The following is a 16,076-nucleotide window of genomic DNA, read 5'->3' on the forward strand; positions in this document are numbered from 1 at the left end:
AATGCCCTTTGGAATAGTCACAACCATTAGTGCTAGTAAAAAAAAAAAAACCGTGATATACATACATATATATATATATATATATATATATATATATATATATATATATATACATATATATATGTGTGTGTGTGTGTGTGTGTATCCTATAAGTGAATCCTATACATATTGGAAAACATGAAACAAATGTTTTTTCCTATCACAGATATGTAGCCAAGTGAAGGGCATTTCTAGAAAATAAGAGGGAAAAGGAATTTTCCACCAAGGTAGATTAGCAAGTACATCCTGACTTCCAAAGGCTTGAGATCTAGCCAAGAATATTTCTCCTAACCATCATTAGATTACAGCAGTCATATGTGCAAGTTATAGTGCCCTGAAAGCTGAAAATGATGAGAATTTCCCACTGAGAAAATGTATGTGAAAAATAGTTTTTAGCAGGGGTTTGCATTTGAATTTGTTCCCTGCACTGGAGGGTTTTGATCATAGTGTTAAAGAGTGACTGTATTTATGATCAGGACTGCTGTGAGGATTAAATGAGATAATGTATGTAAAGCACTTTACAAACATTAATGTTAGCTATGATGATGATGGTGATTTGTATTGGGGAGAAATAGAATTGAATATTTTACTTATGCCCTCAGCTTCATCATTTTAACTGGTTTTTTTTGTTTGGTTTTTTTTACATTTTGAATGCGAAACTGTAGTTTGGGTGTTAGTTTTTGATAAATTATATGAATTGAGAATCAGACTTCAGATATATTAAATACTGCCACAGAATAGCATTAGATTATGCAAAATGGTGCAAACAATTGATAAGCCACCTCAGAGTGAGAAATGCTTCCTCTATCTTAGGGTTCTCAGGCCCCCCAGGCTCAATAAACAATTTTCTCCTTAAGTGTGCAGAGCCTTGCCAAAAATCACGAATGAATTGACTCAAGCTGAACATTATATATGGTGCTGCTAATGCCTGATCGAAGGGACTGCATTAACAGGCAAGGAAAGGCAGCCTTGTGGATGATATACAGTTGCATGCAGGCCTCTGGAGTGATGAATACAGAAACTTTTTTCCCCGAAAATTGTTAAATTAGCAGTCAGTCATTCCAATTATTGAGGGCTTCTTTTGTTGTTGTTAAAGAATTTGTTTAAATTTTCAGGTTCAAGTGCTTCAGGGAAAGGAGCCACCATGTTTTCTGCAGTGCTTTCAAGGAGGAATGGTTGTACACGCAGGGAAGCGAGAAGAAGAAGAAGAAAATGCACAAAGTAAATCATTTTTACTGTTAGAAATCAGATTTTTTTACTCTTGGAAGCCTTTTTTATAAGAAAGGGAGACTTTAGGTTAGTCTTAAGCTATTAAAGCTTAAAACTACCCTAAGAATTTTGGTGCTTGCCATGGAAAATCTCACAAAATTTGGCTTTAAAATCAGCTTTATGGGAAACTTGACATTATCCTGAAAGTTTACATAGGAAGGTGAAGTTTGGGGATGGGCTTAGTGATGTAAGAAAGTCACTTTACCAATATCTTTTTAGACTTCTTCTCTCCCAAAAGCCCAAAGACTACTATGAGAGTTCCGTTTTATTCTACTTTTTTTAAGTCTAGATTTTAGGTACTTAAAAAAAAAAAAACCTTCTGATATATTATACTATGTTTTTAAGCATATTTGGATAAGTATGGTTTCTCTGTTTTATGTTTTTTGTTTGTTTGTTTGGAGCCCCAGAAAGTTTTAATCATTGGCCAGGTGACAATGAGAACACAGAACCTCAGAGCCCCGGATGAGCTAAAGGCACAGGAGCCCAGTCCTAGTCCCACGTTCCCTTCATCAGTCAGTTATCATCTTTGCCCATGGTTATTTCCTGCTGACCTCCTAGTAGAGATTGGATTGGGACTCATTACTTTGCCAGTGCTAACTTGGTATTGATGGTTTCCCCTACAGATGACTGGAGATTGTACTGTGTCCGAGGAGAAGTTCCCATTGAAGGAAATTTGCTTGAAGTTGCCTGTCACTGTAGCAGCCTGAGATCCAGGACTTCCATGATTGTTCTTAGTGTCAATAAAGCACTCATGTACCTTTGGCATGGGTGCAAAGCACAGGCCCATACAAAGGATGTTGGGAGAACTGCTGCAAATAAAATCAAAGAACAGTAAGTAATTAATAACTTCATTTTAGAGAAGAGGGAGGAAGGAAGGAAGGAAGGGAGGGAAGAAGGAAAGAAGGAAGGAAGGAGGGAGAAAGGGAGGGAGGAAAGAAAGAGAGAGAAAGGGAGGAAGGAAGGAGGGAGAGAGAGAGGGAAGAAGGAAGGGAGAGAAGGAGAAAGGAAGGGAGGAAGGGAAGGAATCTATCCAAATGAAAGTCTTGGTAGAGTATCTAGGCTTAACTGTTGCCTCAGTGGGCCTGAACCCAGGGTGGGGAGGAGGAGGGGGTTCCCAAGAAAACAATCTGAGAGCCCACAGCTTTTGATGGGTGCACCCATGCTAGTTCAGAATTTCAGGGTTAAAAAAAACCTCTGGAGCTGTCTAATCACACTTGAAAAAAATGGACCCATTGAGGTCCTCTCGCATCTGAAGATTTCCAGTGATGGGCAATTTCCAGTGATGGCAAAACCTCCTGGAATAGACCAGTCTTCTTTTGGATGCCTTAAACATCGGGACAAAATTTGCCTCCCTGCAACTGCTAGCCACTATTCCTTTTTTTCTCATAATAGTTCTTCTGATCCTTAGAGAGACAGCTTTCATGGCATTCAGAGGCTTCTCTTCTCCAGGCTCAACATTCCCAGGTTCAGACTGATGTAGCTGGTACCTCTCTGCTTGCAAATTTAGTTTTTATTTTGGGGGGGTTATTTTTATATTCAACAAGGGACATTAACAGAGTGCTTTTAAAGACCTGTGCAATTCAGTAAAATCCTACATTTTAAGAACAATATCAGGTTCATTTGTACCCACTAACAAAGGATTCTTGACCTGGGGTCTTTGAACTTTTTCATATTTTGATAGCAGTGTGTCTTTACAGTTATTTTCCTTTGTGGTCTTATGTATTCTATTTCATGAATTTGAATAATATCGGGCATACTGGTAATGCCGTGGACCTGAGATCAAAGTTGACCTCATTTACTAGCTTTCTGAGCCTATGCAAGGCACTTAGCTTCTGATTGCCTCAGGTTCCTCATCTTAAAAATGGAGATAATAGCATCTTTCTTCCAGGGTAATTTTGAGGATCAAATGAGACACTAACTATAAAAGGCTTAGGTTGTTGCCTGGCATATAGTAAGCTCTGGTAGCAGCTGGAGGAGTAGATACTAATAGTAGTAGCAGGAGGAGGAGGAGTAGCTAGTAGGAGGAGGAGGAGAAAGAGGAATAGTAATAGTGGTAGCAGTAGTAGTAGTTAGTAGTAGTAGTAGATAATGGTGGTAGTAGTAGAAGTTAGGAGGAGGAGGAAGAGGAATAGTGATAGTAGTAATAGTGGTAGTGGTAATAGGAATTAGTAGTAGTAGTTAGTGGTAGTAGTAGTGGTAGTTAATGGTAGTAGGAGGAGGAGTTAGTAGCTAGTGGTAGTTGTAGTAGTTAATGGTGGTAGTAGTAGTTAGGAAGAAGAGGAGAAGGAGAAAGAGGAAAAGCGGTAGTATTAATAGTGGTAGTGGTAATAGTAGGAGTTAGAAGTAGTAGTTAGTGGTAGTAATAGCGGTAGTTAATAGTAGTAGTAGTAGGAGTTAGTAGTAGTAGTAGCTAGTGGTAGTAGTAGTAGTTAATGGAGGTAGTAGGAGGAGTTAGTAGGAGGAGGCTTTAAAATCATCTTTATGGGAAACTTGACATTCTCCTGAAAGTTTACATAGGAAAGTGAAGTTTGGGGATGGGCTTAGTGATGTAAGAAAGTCACTTTACCAATACCTTTTTAGACTTCTTCTTTCCCAAAAGCTCAAAGACTACTATGAGAGTTCCGTTTCATTCTACTTTTTTTTAGTCTAGATTTTAGGTACTTAAAAAAAAAAAAAAAAACTTCTGATATATTATGCTGTCTTTAAGCATATTTGGATAAGTATGGTTTCTCTGTTTTATGTTTTTTTTGTTGTTGTGTTTGGAGCCCCAGAAAGTTTTAATCGTTGTCCAGGTGACCAATGAGAACACAGAACCTCAGAGCCACGGATGAGCTAAAGGCACAGGAGCCCAGTTAGTAGGAGGAGGAGAAGAAAGAGGAATAGTGGTAGTAGTAATAGTGGTGGTGGTAGTAATAGAAGTTAGTAGTAGTAGTAGTAGTTAGTGGTAGTTAATGGTGATAGTAGTAGTTAGGAGGAGGAGGAGGAAAAAGAGGAAAAGTGGTAGTATTAATAGTGATAGTGGTGATAGTAGGAGTTAGTAGTAGTAGTTAGTGGTAGTAGTAGTGGTGGTTAATGGTGTTAGATGGTATTAGCAGTAGTAGTAGTTAGTAGTAGTAGTAGATAATGGTGGTAGTAGTAGAAGTTAGGAGGAGGAGGAAGAGGAATAGTGATAGTAGTAATAGTGGTAGTGGTAATAGTAGGAATTAGTAGTAGTAGTTAGTGGTAGTAGTAGTGGTAGTTAATGGTAGTAGGAGGAGGAGTTAGTAGCTAGTGGTAGTTGTAGTAGTTAATGATGGTAGTAGTAGTTAGGAGGAAGAGGAGAAGGAGAAAGAGGAAAAGCGGTAGTATTAATAGTGGTAGTGGTAATAGTAGGAGTTAGAAGTAGTAGTTAGTGGTAGTAATAGTGGTAGTTAATAGTAGGAGTTAGTAGTAGTAGTAGCTAGTGGTAGTAGTAGTAGTTAATGGAGATAGTAGGAGGAGTTAGTAGGAGTAGTAGTAGCTAGTGGTAGTAGTAATTAATGGTGGTAATAGTAGGAGTTAGGAGGAGGGGGAGGAGAAAGAGGAATAGTGACAATAGTAGTAGTTGTTAATGGTGGTAGTAGTAGTAGTTAATGGTAGTTAATGGTGGTAGTAGTAGTTAGGAGGAGGAGGAAGAAGAGAAAGAGGAATAGTAGTAATAGTTATTGATAATAGTAGTAGTTAGTGGTAGTAGTAATAGGAGGAAGAAGAGGAGGAGCAGGAGTAGTCAGTTGTAAGAGAAGGAGGAAGAAGAGTTGTTAGTGGGAGGAGGAAGAGGAGGAAGAGGAATGCTAGTAGCAGCAGCAGCACTGTGAGTAGTAGATATTGTTGTGGTTGTGGTGTAAGAGTTGTAGTAGCAGTTTCTGAAGCAGGCCATTTGCCTTACCAGACTTACACAGGGTTCCACAATACACACACAAAACAAAGGCAAAGAATTTCCACTCTGAACTTACAAAGAGTAAACCTTTTCTGGGGATTAGTCATTTGGCTTGTCTTTTGAGTAAGACCCATTCCCATTTGGATGTCCATTTCCAGTACTGGAGATTTATTTTTTTTAGTGAGGTGAAAGGATCCCATTCTGAGGTTTTTGCTCAGGCCCTTAAAACATCTAGTTTTTCTCAGGCAGCAGGGCCATGAAAGTATTTCATCCACTAGAGAGTATGAAGCAACTAGTTATTTGTCAGGCAGTAAGATGAACCTTTTCCAAGAAAAAAATTGCTTTTTCTGGCTAAAAGAACAGAGGCACAGCAATTAGTGTTGACTCCAAATAAGGATCAACCAGGATGAGTCATGGTCACCTGCTGAGGAGCCCAGAGGATTTTACAGACCAAAGGATAGTGGGGAGGCTTCCAAATTACCCTGCTCTGCAGGAGACTGATCCGCTTCATTCTTCCAGGAACACCTAAGCAGCTTAGCTTTCCATGGGACAGGTTTGGGAGAGAAGGATTAAAGCTGTTGTTCTTTCAGGGTGTCACATGGAATGAAACACGTTTTCCCTAAACATTTCATTTTAACACCTTACTCTATCTTATAACCCTATCTTTTAGTGAAAGTGATCAAAAATATTAGACTACCTGCCATCTAGGGAGGGGGTGGAAGGAAAGAGGAGAAAATTTGGAACCCAAGGTTTTGCAAGGATCAATGTTGAAAAATGATCTATGCAAATGTTTTGAAAATAAAAAAATTTAATAAAAAAAATTTTTTTTAAGTAAGTGAGAAGAGTTTGAATAAAATACTCCAAAGATTCCCTTAGGTTTCACCATCGTTCCTAAGCTAAAGTCCAAGAGCCAGTGATAACTCAAAATAGATCAATAATTCCTTTCATCAGAGAAAACTGGATCATGTGAATGACTAGGATGTAGTCAAACCAAACTCAGGTTTGGACTTGGGGATTGTTGGTGCTATTGATACATACAAGGAATATAAAAATTGTGGTTTTTTTCCCCCACAGATGTCCCTTGGAAGCAGGATTGCACAGTAGCAGCAAAGTGACGATCCATGAGTGTGATGAAGGGTCAGAGCCACTGGGATTCTGGGATGCGTTAGGAAGGAAAGATCGGAAGGCCTACGACTGCATGCTACAAGGTAGTGCATCCTCAGTGTCTGGGTCAGAAAACTGGGGAGAGCTCTCCTTCTCTCCCTACCTCTCAGGCTTGTCTGCAAGAAAAGTCTTTTATGTGAAGTAGTAGCAGTAGCAAAAATGGCAGTATTCCTGCACCCCCCTGTGCCCAGCATTGTAATTGATTGTGAAACAAGAATGGAAAATTTGGGTGGCATTCCATAATAAAGCAACATAAAGCAGCTGACCTAAACTCTTGCTCCTGTTACTTTCAGCCCTGCCCTGAGTCTTGCCATCTTTCACATGCTCCTATTTTTCATTATTGCCAAAAGATTCAAGCAGACAGGACCCCCTGAAGGGCTTGAGTAGAATTTTTCATGCCCTGAACCTTCTAGGACCGCTGGTGCTCTATCAAGCTCATCACTCAACTTGGCAAAAGAACTGTTTTGTGGGGCTTTTCCCATTTGCTCACGTGATATTTTCAAGAACATCAGCCATGTCATAAAAGAGTCAACTTAAGTGTCAGAGAATCAGACATGGATTTTGGAGAAGCTGGGTTCAAGTCCACCACCTGAATCCTAATTTACTCATTTCTCAAGATATCTTAAGGATAATTTGAGACTCAAAGGAAATGTAAATCATTTCCTTTTATTTTATTTTATTAAAATTGGGCCCCCATCTTGCCCAGGCTGTAATGCAGGAGATTCTCACAAATCTGATTCCACTTTGACCTGTCACCCTGAGCCAGTTCCCCTTGCCTTAGGCTATCTCTGGTGTCCCCCTGATGGGGGAAAATTAGTCAGAAATGGTCAGTGTCTATCTCTTGTCTTTAATTCATTTGTTGTTCTTTTCCTTTCAAAGATCCTGGGAAGTTTAATTTCACGCCCCGCCTGTTCATCCTCAGTAGTTCATCTGGAGATTTCTCAGCCACGGAATTCATGTATCCTGCCCGTGATCCTTCTGTGGTCAATTCCATGCCCTTCTTACAGGAAGACCTGTACAGTGCCCCTCAGCCAGGTACGATAATGTGAGAGCTCCACCTATTTCTGAAAAGCAATAAGAAAGAAAAAAATCCAGGCAGCTGCAGAGCCACAGGTGGGAACTCCTGGGATCTGGTTGGAACTGGACAGTCTTATTTTCCTGAAAGGGGCAGGAGGAACTTCTTTTCCTCTGATCTCCACCTCATGCCGCTTCTCCACTCCCATTCCCCAAACTTACATCCATAAATAGACACACACCCCACTCTTCAGAAGCATTAACACATTGAACCTCTGTAAGATAGTGAGTAGAAGATATCCTCCCAATCCTGATTTGGATTGAGAATCCAAAAAAGAAAAAGACTTTACGCTCCCTCCCCTCCCAAATCTGTTCTTTTCCTTCAGGATGGATTTTGGACCTAGGAGAGATCACTAAAAATAAATCCAAAGCAAAAAAAAATTAAGGGAGAACTAAGTTCTAAGTGAGCCAGTCACAAAGTAGTTAGCCATGAAGGTAGAACATCCAGATTCAGAATTTACTTTTGCCCCATCTTCCCTGTGTGATTTGGGACAAATGATTTCCCCAGTCTGGACTGACAAGAGAGGAAGACCAGCTCTCCATTCTAACCTTACACCTCTTATTCTCAGTGAGCTGTATTCAGATCCCTGAAGAACAGAACCAACAAGAATAAGCTCTTTTCTTTGTCTAAAAAATGAAAAGGCAAAGTTTTTAGTTCAGTGGCTTGTTAATGGAAAGGGGAGGGAAGGGCAAAGAAGAGGAGAAATGAGAGAGGAGGTCTTTGGCAAGGAAGAGATGGGCAAGATAAAGACTATTTTTTTGAAAATATATCTTTGCCCTGCATGGTCTCAATCTTGTTTAAAAAGGAAAAAAAGAGACTGCTTAAGAATAGCCCAGAATATAAATCTTAATGGCTCTGTCATGTATTAGAACTGGAGTCAGCAATTCCTTCAACCCTGAATGCCATCAGTGTAGATTGGCACTGCTCATGGTTACCACTGACAGGGCTAAAGCACAGTTAAAAAAAGAGGAAAAGACTGGGCAAAAAAGGAAGAAACAGAGAGGAGAGGCCGGCAATAATGGTGGGGATTGATAGACTGCCACTAGTAATTTTAAGTGACCCACCCCCTGCAAAAGCTGGACCCTGTCACAGGAGGCCTCCTCTGTTGCTCGTTGCTAAGGGGATGCTCTTCTCCTTCTCAACCATCATATATTTTGGGAGGAAGGCAAATCAATTGTACCCTCAAAAATGCATTAGGTGACCTTTTGTCTCTTCCACAGCACTTTTCCTCGTCGACAACCACCATGAAGTGTATCTCTGGCAAGGGTGGTGGCCAATTGAGAACAAGATAACGGGGTCTGCCAGGATTCGCTGGGCCAACGACCGAAAGTGTGCCATGGAGACGGTGCTTCGGTACTGCAAAGGTAGGCTCCTTTCTGAAATGATGCTTCAGCTGTGAAAATTATTGGTTAATATCCCAGAACAGCTCTATGGAACGTTGGGTCATGGTACCAGTCCAGAGCATCAACTTCCTTCTCATTGTCATTTTTCCTTTAAGAATAAATCTGTTAGACCATTGATAAGATCTGACAGTTGATTTAAAAAAACTACTTTTTCCTGTTACATTTTTAAAGAATTTCTCTTGAGATTAGAGAATTCTATATTTCCAGCATGATTGTGAATCTCAAATTTATTCTTGTGTAGAATGAGGGCATCTCATTTGTAATACTAGAGATTCAAAATCCATATGGTAAAATATTCTGAAGTGGTTAAGACCTTTGTGCACTCGGGATTAAATCATCCTATGTAACAATTAAACTGTCAACATCAACAATAATAATAGCATCTCAGTAGAGCTTCAAGGTTTGCAAAGCACTTTACAAAAATCTCGTTTTATCCTCATCACAATCCTGGGAGGCAGGTGCATAATATTACTGTCCTATTGTATAGATATGAAAACTAAGGCAGAAAAGTTGGTACTTGTCCAAGGTCATACAAGTTAGTATCTAGAGTCAAATTTGAACTCAGGTTTCCTTGACCTGAGATATCCAGTACTCTATGTATTGAACCACCTAAGACGCAAGATGTTTCTCATTTCATTGTCCTTTATGTAGAGTTGGAAAAGAGATAGTCTCTCAAGGATCTTTTGATTTGCATTGTTCATAGTGATTTCTCTTTCCAAGGAGATCCACATCAGTGAACTCATTTGATTATCACTCCATGTTTCAAATGCAAGAAGCATTTGGGCAGCATTATCATTAACTTAAGTCCTTAATGGACATCTTAAACCTCAGGGTCTAGATCAGAATAATGGGAAACCCTTCCCAAAATTATAAAAGCATTGGAAAATGTAACAGAAACCTTCTCCCTTTCATGGCTCCATCAGGCCCAAGAGCATGTTAGGTTTTATGGAGCAAAAAAAGTCAGAGACTCAGCCAACACCCTAATTATCGCAGCATTGTCCACAGAGATGGACATTTGGAGGGAATCCCATATCTGAAGATGTTCATTTTCCCCTTAAATATTTCATTAATGAGCAACAGTGATTAAGAATAAATTACTAAGCAACCATGACTTTTTACTGTGTGAAGTTATCTACTAACAGTTTTGTTTTTGGTCATTACAGGAAAAAATGTTAAGAAACCCCCCAAGTCCTACCTTCTTCATGCTGGGTTAGAACCTCTGACCTTCACCAATATGTTTCCAAGTTGGGAACATAGAGAAGACATTGCTGAAATCACAGAAATGGTGTGTGTACCTTCCCTTTATGAGGGTTGGGGATATTATTCACAGAAGAGGAGGAGCTTTGGAAATGGGGAAGTTTGAAGAATAAGGGGTGAATTTTTAGTTCAAAGAGAAGAGGTCCATTTTTAATGACAGTTATTGTTTCCAGTGGCAGTCCTTTACTTTACACAAAATTTTTGCAGAAAAAAAATCTTAAAGCCCATAGGGATGATACTGAATTAATTTTTTAAAAAATGTTTATCAATTTTATCACCTTCATTTTCAATTGTAACTCAGCTTCCTAGAACCCAGAAAGCCTGATTATTTAAAAAAATTATAGAAATTCTTTTGAATATTAAGGTTCTTTTCACCTGCTTATCAAAAGTTTAAAAAAAAATAGATCTACAAGAATGAACTTCCTTTCACATTTTCTAGACTTTTCTGTTTCATTTCCAAATCATATTGAATATGAAAATAAGGCTCTCTAGGCAGTGTGGTGGCTCAAGGAATGAATGGATGGATGAATGAAACAATGGAAAGCATTTATTATACTTCTATTGGAGGCAAACACTATAGCAAGCACTAAGGGTAAGAATTCAAAAACAAAGATAATCCTTTCTCTCTAGGAGCTTCTGTTCTGATAAGAGGAGATAATATACTTTGAAAGAGGCGGATAACATATAAGATGCTTCAGTCTACTCTAAATCTGACACAGGGAATTGAGAACCCAGTCCTGTTCCCTCAAGACTCCCCTCTAGGAGAATACTAATCCCAGCTGAAAATACCAATTACTCTGTTGAGTTTTGTCTCTAACTTTCTTCAGGATGGCCATGGACACAGTCACCATATTTTCTAAATAAAAAGTCAGTACACCTGATCTGATAAAGGCATCTTCACCTGATTTATTAATGGAACAAAATATTCGAAATCAAAAAAAAATCTGGAAAATCTGTGATATATTGGTTTCTATACCCATAGGCCACTACTGAGGAAAATTAGATTGAAAAAAATATCAAAGAAGTCTATAAGAAAGTATTAGGTTTGATTTTTACACTCTGACTTTAACATTTGAGATAGTTTTTTTTTTCAATTTATAAGCATTTTTTTTCTCCCTACATGCCCTCCCCATTAAAAAAAAAAATACACACCTTTGTAAACAATTTTACATAGTCAAACAAACACATTTTCATCTTCCTACTTTTTCCAAAAATGTTCTGTACAATTACAAAACACTTTCCCCAAATAAAGTCAGATCTAAGCAATTGAAAAGATAGCAGTTGCTCATGAGTACGCCGAGTTAATACAATAAAAATGACAATTCTACCTAGATTATTTTATTCAGGGCCATATCAATCAAGTTACCAAAGATTATTTTATAGAGCTAGAAAAAATAGCAAAATTCATCTGGAAGAACAAAAGGTCAACTGTATCAAGGGAAGTAATGAAAAAAAAATGCAAAGGAAAAGTAGTCTAGCTATATCTGATTTAAAACTATGTTTTAAAGCAACCATCATCAAAACAGTCTGCTGCTGGCTGAGAAATAGAGTGGTGTAATTGTGGAACAGGTTAATTACACAAGACAATAGTTAATGACTTTAAAATTCTCCTATTTGATAAACCCACAGACTCCAGCTTCTGGGATAAAGAACTCAAAAACTGCTGCAAAAAGTAGAAAATAGTATGACATAGACTAACATATCACATTTTATACCCAGAAAAGGTCAAAATGATTCAGTATAAAGTATGATACAATAAGAAAATTATGAAAACAAAGAATAGTTTACCTATCAGCTACATGGAGAAGGAAAGAATTTGTGACTATATAAGAGAGAAAGAAATAAGTGTAAAATAGATTATTATGGTTATATTAAATTTGAAAAAGGTTTTGCACAAATAAAATCAGTGCAATCAAGATTAGAAGGAAAGCAGAAAGTTGGGACAGTGTTCTGACGAAAAGGTCCGAATTCTTAAATACATAGAGAACTGAGTCAAATTTATAAATACAAATCATTTCCCAATTGATAAGTGGTCAAAGCTTATGAATAGGTAGTTTTCAGATGAAGAAATTCAATCTATCTGTAGGCATAGTAAAAAATACTCTAAATCACTATTAATTAAAGAAATGCACTTACCAGTTTGGTTAACAGAACAGAAATGGAAAATGATAAATGTTGGAGAAGCTGTGGGAAAATTTGAACACTAATGCATTGTTGGTGGAATTGTAAACTGATCCAGCCATTCTGGAGAGCAATGAACTATTACTGAGCGATTTGAGCAGAACCTGGAGAATATTGTACACAGTAACAGTCACATTGTGTGATTTTTTTTTCCCCCCCCTCAGTCTTTTGTGAGTTTTGTCACTTCAGAATCCCATTTAGAGGCTTGATTTAATGTTGTTTCCAAGGGAAACTGGGGAATACTCAGCAATTCCAAGTATTTCAGTGGAACTCATTGGGCTGCATTTTGAAACTGGGCGGGTCAGTGGAAAATATCCTGGATAGTAGGTCGGCCTGAAAAGCAGGAAGATTCCCATCCAGCTCATATTTCTGACATGGTGGGATGCTGGAGACACATCATTTATCCTCTCAGTGCCCCTGGCAAATGATAAGTGACCTTTGCCAATGATGTAAGAAGTTCTCTGTACCACTGAAATCTCGCCAGTCCCTTGTCCTCCCTGCCACCCCCCAAAATGTTTTATAAACTGAAAACTATTCCCACCTTATCAAGGTCTCCACACTGTGAAGTCCAGCCATATTTTCATCACTGATCACATATGTCTGAATATCTGTATCTATACATATTTACACACATGTATGTACATGAATATATTTATGTGTGTATCGTATATATACCATCATGTAAGTGGCTAATCTAGCTGAAATCTCAGCATTTATCACAGTCTATCACACACTGTGTCTCCTGGAATCCATTTCAAAGTTGGATGACTACTTTGGGGTGTCAGAGCAAATGAGAGAAAGGAACTGATGTGGGTACTTAGAATGTCCTCCCCCATAGGGCAGTCCCTGCAGCAGCTTTTATTTTAAGCTTTGGTTCTTCATTTTTCCTTTTTTATATACTCAAAAACATTTTTTTTTCCATTTTCCTTTCTTCCCCAGGATGCAGAAGTTTCTAATCAAATAATTCTTGTGGAAGACGTGTTAGCCAAGCTTTGTAAAACCGTTTATCCGTTGGCTGATCTCTTAGCCAGGCCCCTCCCTGAAGGAGTGGATCCTCTGAAGCTTGAAATCTACCTTACTGATGAAGACTTTGAAGTAAGTCGACAAGCATTTAAGTATACACTGAGTGCCAGTGGGCAGCCTGGTGCACAGAGCACTGGTCCAGAGGCAGGAAGACTCATCTTCGTGGCTTCAAATCTCGTCTCGGATGTTTACTAGCCGTGTGACCCTGGGCAAGTCACTCAACTGTTTACCTCAGTTTCCCCATCTGTATAAATGAACTGGAGAAGGAAATGGCGACCCGCTCCAGTATCTCTGCTAAGAAAATCCCAAATGGGGATATGAGGAATCAGATAAAACTGGGAAATGACTGATTAACAACAAAGAATTAGCTTCAGTGCTTGGAGATACATAACACCATCTCTGCTCTCAGTGAGCTTAAATGGGAGAGAGAATTTGCATAGAAATCTACATAGTACTTGGGGTGGGAGTGGGGGGGCAGAGGGACCTCAGTCCCTTAAACTGAAAACAGGGGTCCAAGAAATAAAGAGGAGGAGAGAGAGGAACATTGCTGGCTTTGTAGGGGTAGAGATTTGGCATGAAACATCCCAAATGAGGAATAACAAAAAGGCCAGTTTTATTAGTCTAGTGCATATGCAGATGGACAATAAGGCAGAAAAGATTGCCAAGGATTATATCTTAAAGTTTTAAATGCCAAACACACAAGTATTTGTATTTGATTATAAAATGTGATGGGGAGCCATTAGAATTATCAGGGTGAGGAAAACATGGTGAGACTTCAGCTTCAGGAAAATCACTTGGGTAGCTACATGGATGGGAAAAGGCTTGGGGAAGAGAGAGAGGAAGAAAGGTTGTCCAAGGAGAAACTTCTTGCAATAATAGTCCAAGCAAGAATTCATAAAGGTCTGAACTGGGATGGAATCTATGTGACCAACTGGAGGGAAGTTGTAGAGGTTGAAATGACAAAATTTGGATCCTTGGATCCTTTGAGGTTGCAAACCTAAATGAGAAGTCTAGAAGTGCCCTCAGCAGAAAGAGAATACAGACACTGTGTCTCCTGGAATCCATTCCAAAGTTGGGTGACTACTCTGGGGTGTCCCAGCAAATGAAAGAAAGGAACTAATGTGGGCACTTGGAATGTCCTCACCCATAGGGCAGGCCCTGCAGCAGCTTTTATTTTAAGCTTTGGTTCTTGATTTTTCCTTTTTTATATACTCAAAAACACATTTTTTTCCATTCTCCTTTTTTCTCCAGGATGCAGAAGTTTCTAATCAGATGATTCTTGTGGAAGACCTATTAGCCAAGCTTTGTAAAACCAGACAAGATTTTCTTATTCTGAATTGTTTTTTTCTCTTTCTTTCATTCAGATTGCACTAGAGATGACCAGAGAAGAATATAGCATGCTGCCATCTTGGAAACAGGTGAACCTGAAGAAAGCGAAAGGGCTCTTCTAAGCATCGATGCTGCCAGTGGAAGATGAGGCTGGAGAAATCTCTGTGGTCACTTTCAATACCGTTGGGCCAGGAAGATTGACATCTATGTGTCCTGGTCTTCAAATTGTTTAAAAGTCAAAGTAGAAATGATTTGAAGTTATTAGATACTGCCTGAGCTGGAGTTGTGTAATTTTGTAAATGTGTAAGAGAACTCTCTGAAAACTTTCTCCTCCCCGACTCAGAGGGTATTTCCTGTTTGTAAACTTGGCTCTCCCGTGCACTTAAAGCAGTAGCACCTCACAGCTGCTGCTCAGCCCTCCTGGCTCCATCCAGCCTTCGCCTATTCATTTTTGAAGATGCTCTCTTTGTAAAGTGTTATTTTGTTAGCTTGTGGATTATTAAAAAAAATTATATTTATATAAACACCATATAGTTCAAGTATGTATTTAACAAAACAAAATATGTATTCACTTAAAAAAAAATTTTTTTTTGGTGTCAAAACAATACCGAGAAGTAGATGGAGTTGCTTCTACTGAATTATCTATTCCACAGTCTATGTATCTTATACACGTTCTGAAACGTTTCCTTTGGCAGTGGGCAAGGGGCTATTCTAAGGAGTACCACCGGTGCTTAAAGGAACAAAACTTTTATACTTAGGGCTGGAGACTCTGGAGAAACTCTGTGACCTTCATACCTTAATATCCAAAAACAAACAAAAACATGTATAGTGCCTTGTTTTGTGTACAGTTTATATACAAAAAAGTTTGGGTCTGCGTTTTTGAAGATGGTTTGGAACAGTATCAACAATTTTACTTTACAATGATCGAGGTTTAAAAAAAAAAAAAAACATCTCAGTTTATAATACTTGTAAACACATCTTTTTGTGATATAAGATTCCAAAGTACGAGCTTCAGAATAAAACTTTGGCAATGAGTTGTTTGGCCTTTGTTTAATTACAAGAAAATACGCTTCTGAAATGTCCTTCCTTGTGTTTTAATGCCCCATGATACCAACATCCCACAGTTAAATATTATAGCTTCACTTTGCCTTTAGGGGACCTGGCACAGAGCAATGAGGTAAAGGGGAGAGAGAGAATTTACTGCCAAATTGTCTAAGAACATGCGGGAATGGTTATACAGGTTTTCAGGTTGAGTGCCAGCGCTTATCTTCTAGGTGTTACACGAGCTCCTGCAGCATTAGTGCAGGCTCCCCTTGCATTTTTCCACACTGGATATGTCAGACCCATGTGCAAATAAAACCAAATCATGATCTATTCTCCTCATTGCACAGAGGCTGAAACAGCAGATATCTCAAGACCCGACTCAGTTCCATTGGTTCCA

The 16,076-nt window shown here is 38.8% G+C and overlaps 1 protein-coding gene across 24 annotated transcripts in view; it reads left to right on the forward strand.

Moving 5' to 3' along the window:
* SVIL (supervillin) overlaps positions 1–15,669 on the forward strand; it is a 256,175-nt gene extending 240,506 nt beyond the window's left edge. For all 24 annotated transcript variants that reach the window (XM_052001683.1, XM_052001684.1, XM_052001687.1 and 21 more), the window contains 8 exons: positions 1,155–1,260; positions 1,932–2,139; positions 6,278–6,411; positions 7,247–7,402; positions 8,663–8,806; positions 10,009–10,130; positions 13,223–13,378; positions 14,671–15,669. In XM_052001683.1, the coding sequence (XP_051857643.1) occupies positions 1,155–1,260; positions 1,932–2,139; positions 6,278–6,411; positions 7,247–7,402; positions 8,663–8,806; positions 10,009–10,130; positions 13,223–13,378; positions 14,671–14,757 (1,113 nt within the window). In that variant the 3' untranslated portion in view covers positions 14,758–15,669. The remainder of the gene's footprint in view (positions 1–1,154; positions 1,261–1,931; positions 2,140–6,277; positions 6,412–7,246; positions 7,403–8,662; positions 8,807–10,008; positions 10,131–13,222; positions 13,379–14,670) is intronic.
* Positions 15,670–16,076: the final 407 nt, after the last annotated feature.

This window comes from Antechinus flavipes, chromosome 5 (assembly GCF_016432865.1).
Source record: "Antechinus flavipes isolate AdamAnt ecotype Samford, QLD, Australia chromosome 5, AdamAnt_v2, whole genome shotgun sequence".
In the NCBI taxonomy this organism is placed as follows: domain Eukaryota; kingdom Metazoa; phylum Chordata; class Mammalia; order Dasyuromorphia; family Dasyuridae; genus Antechinus; species Antechinus flavipes.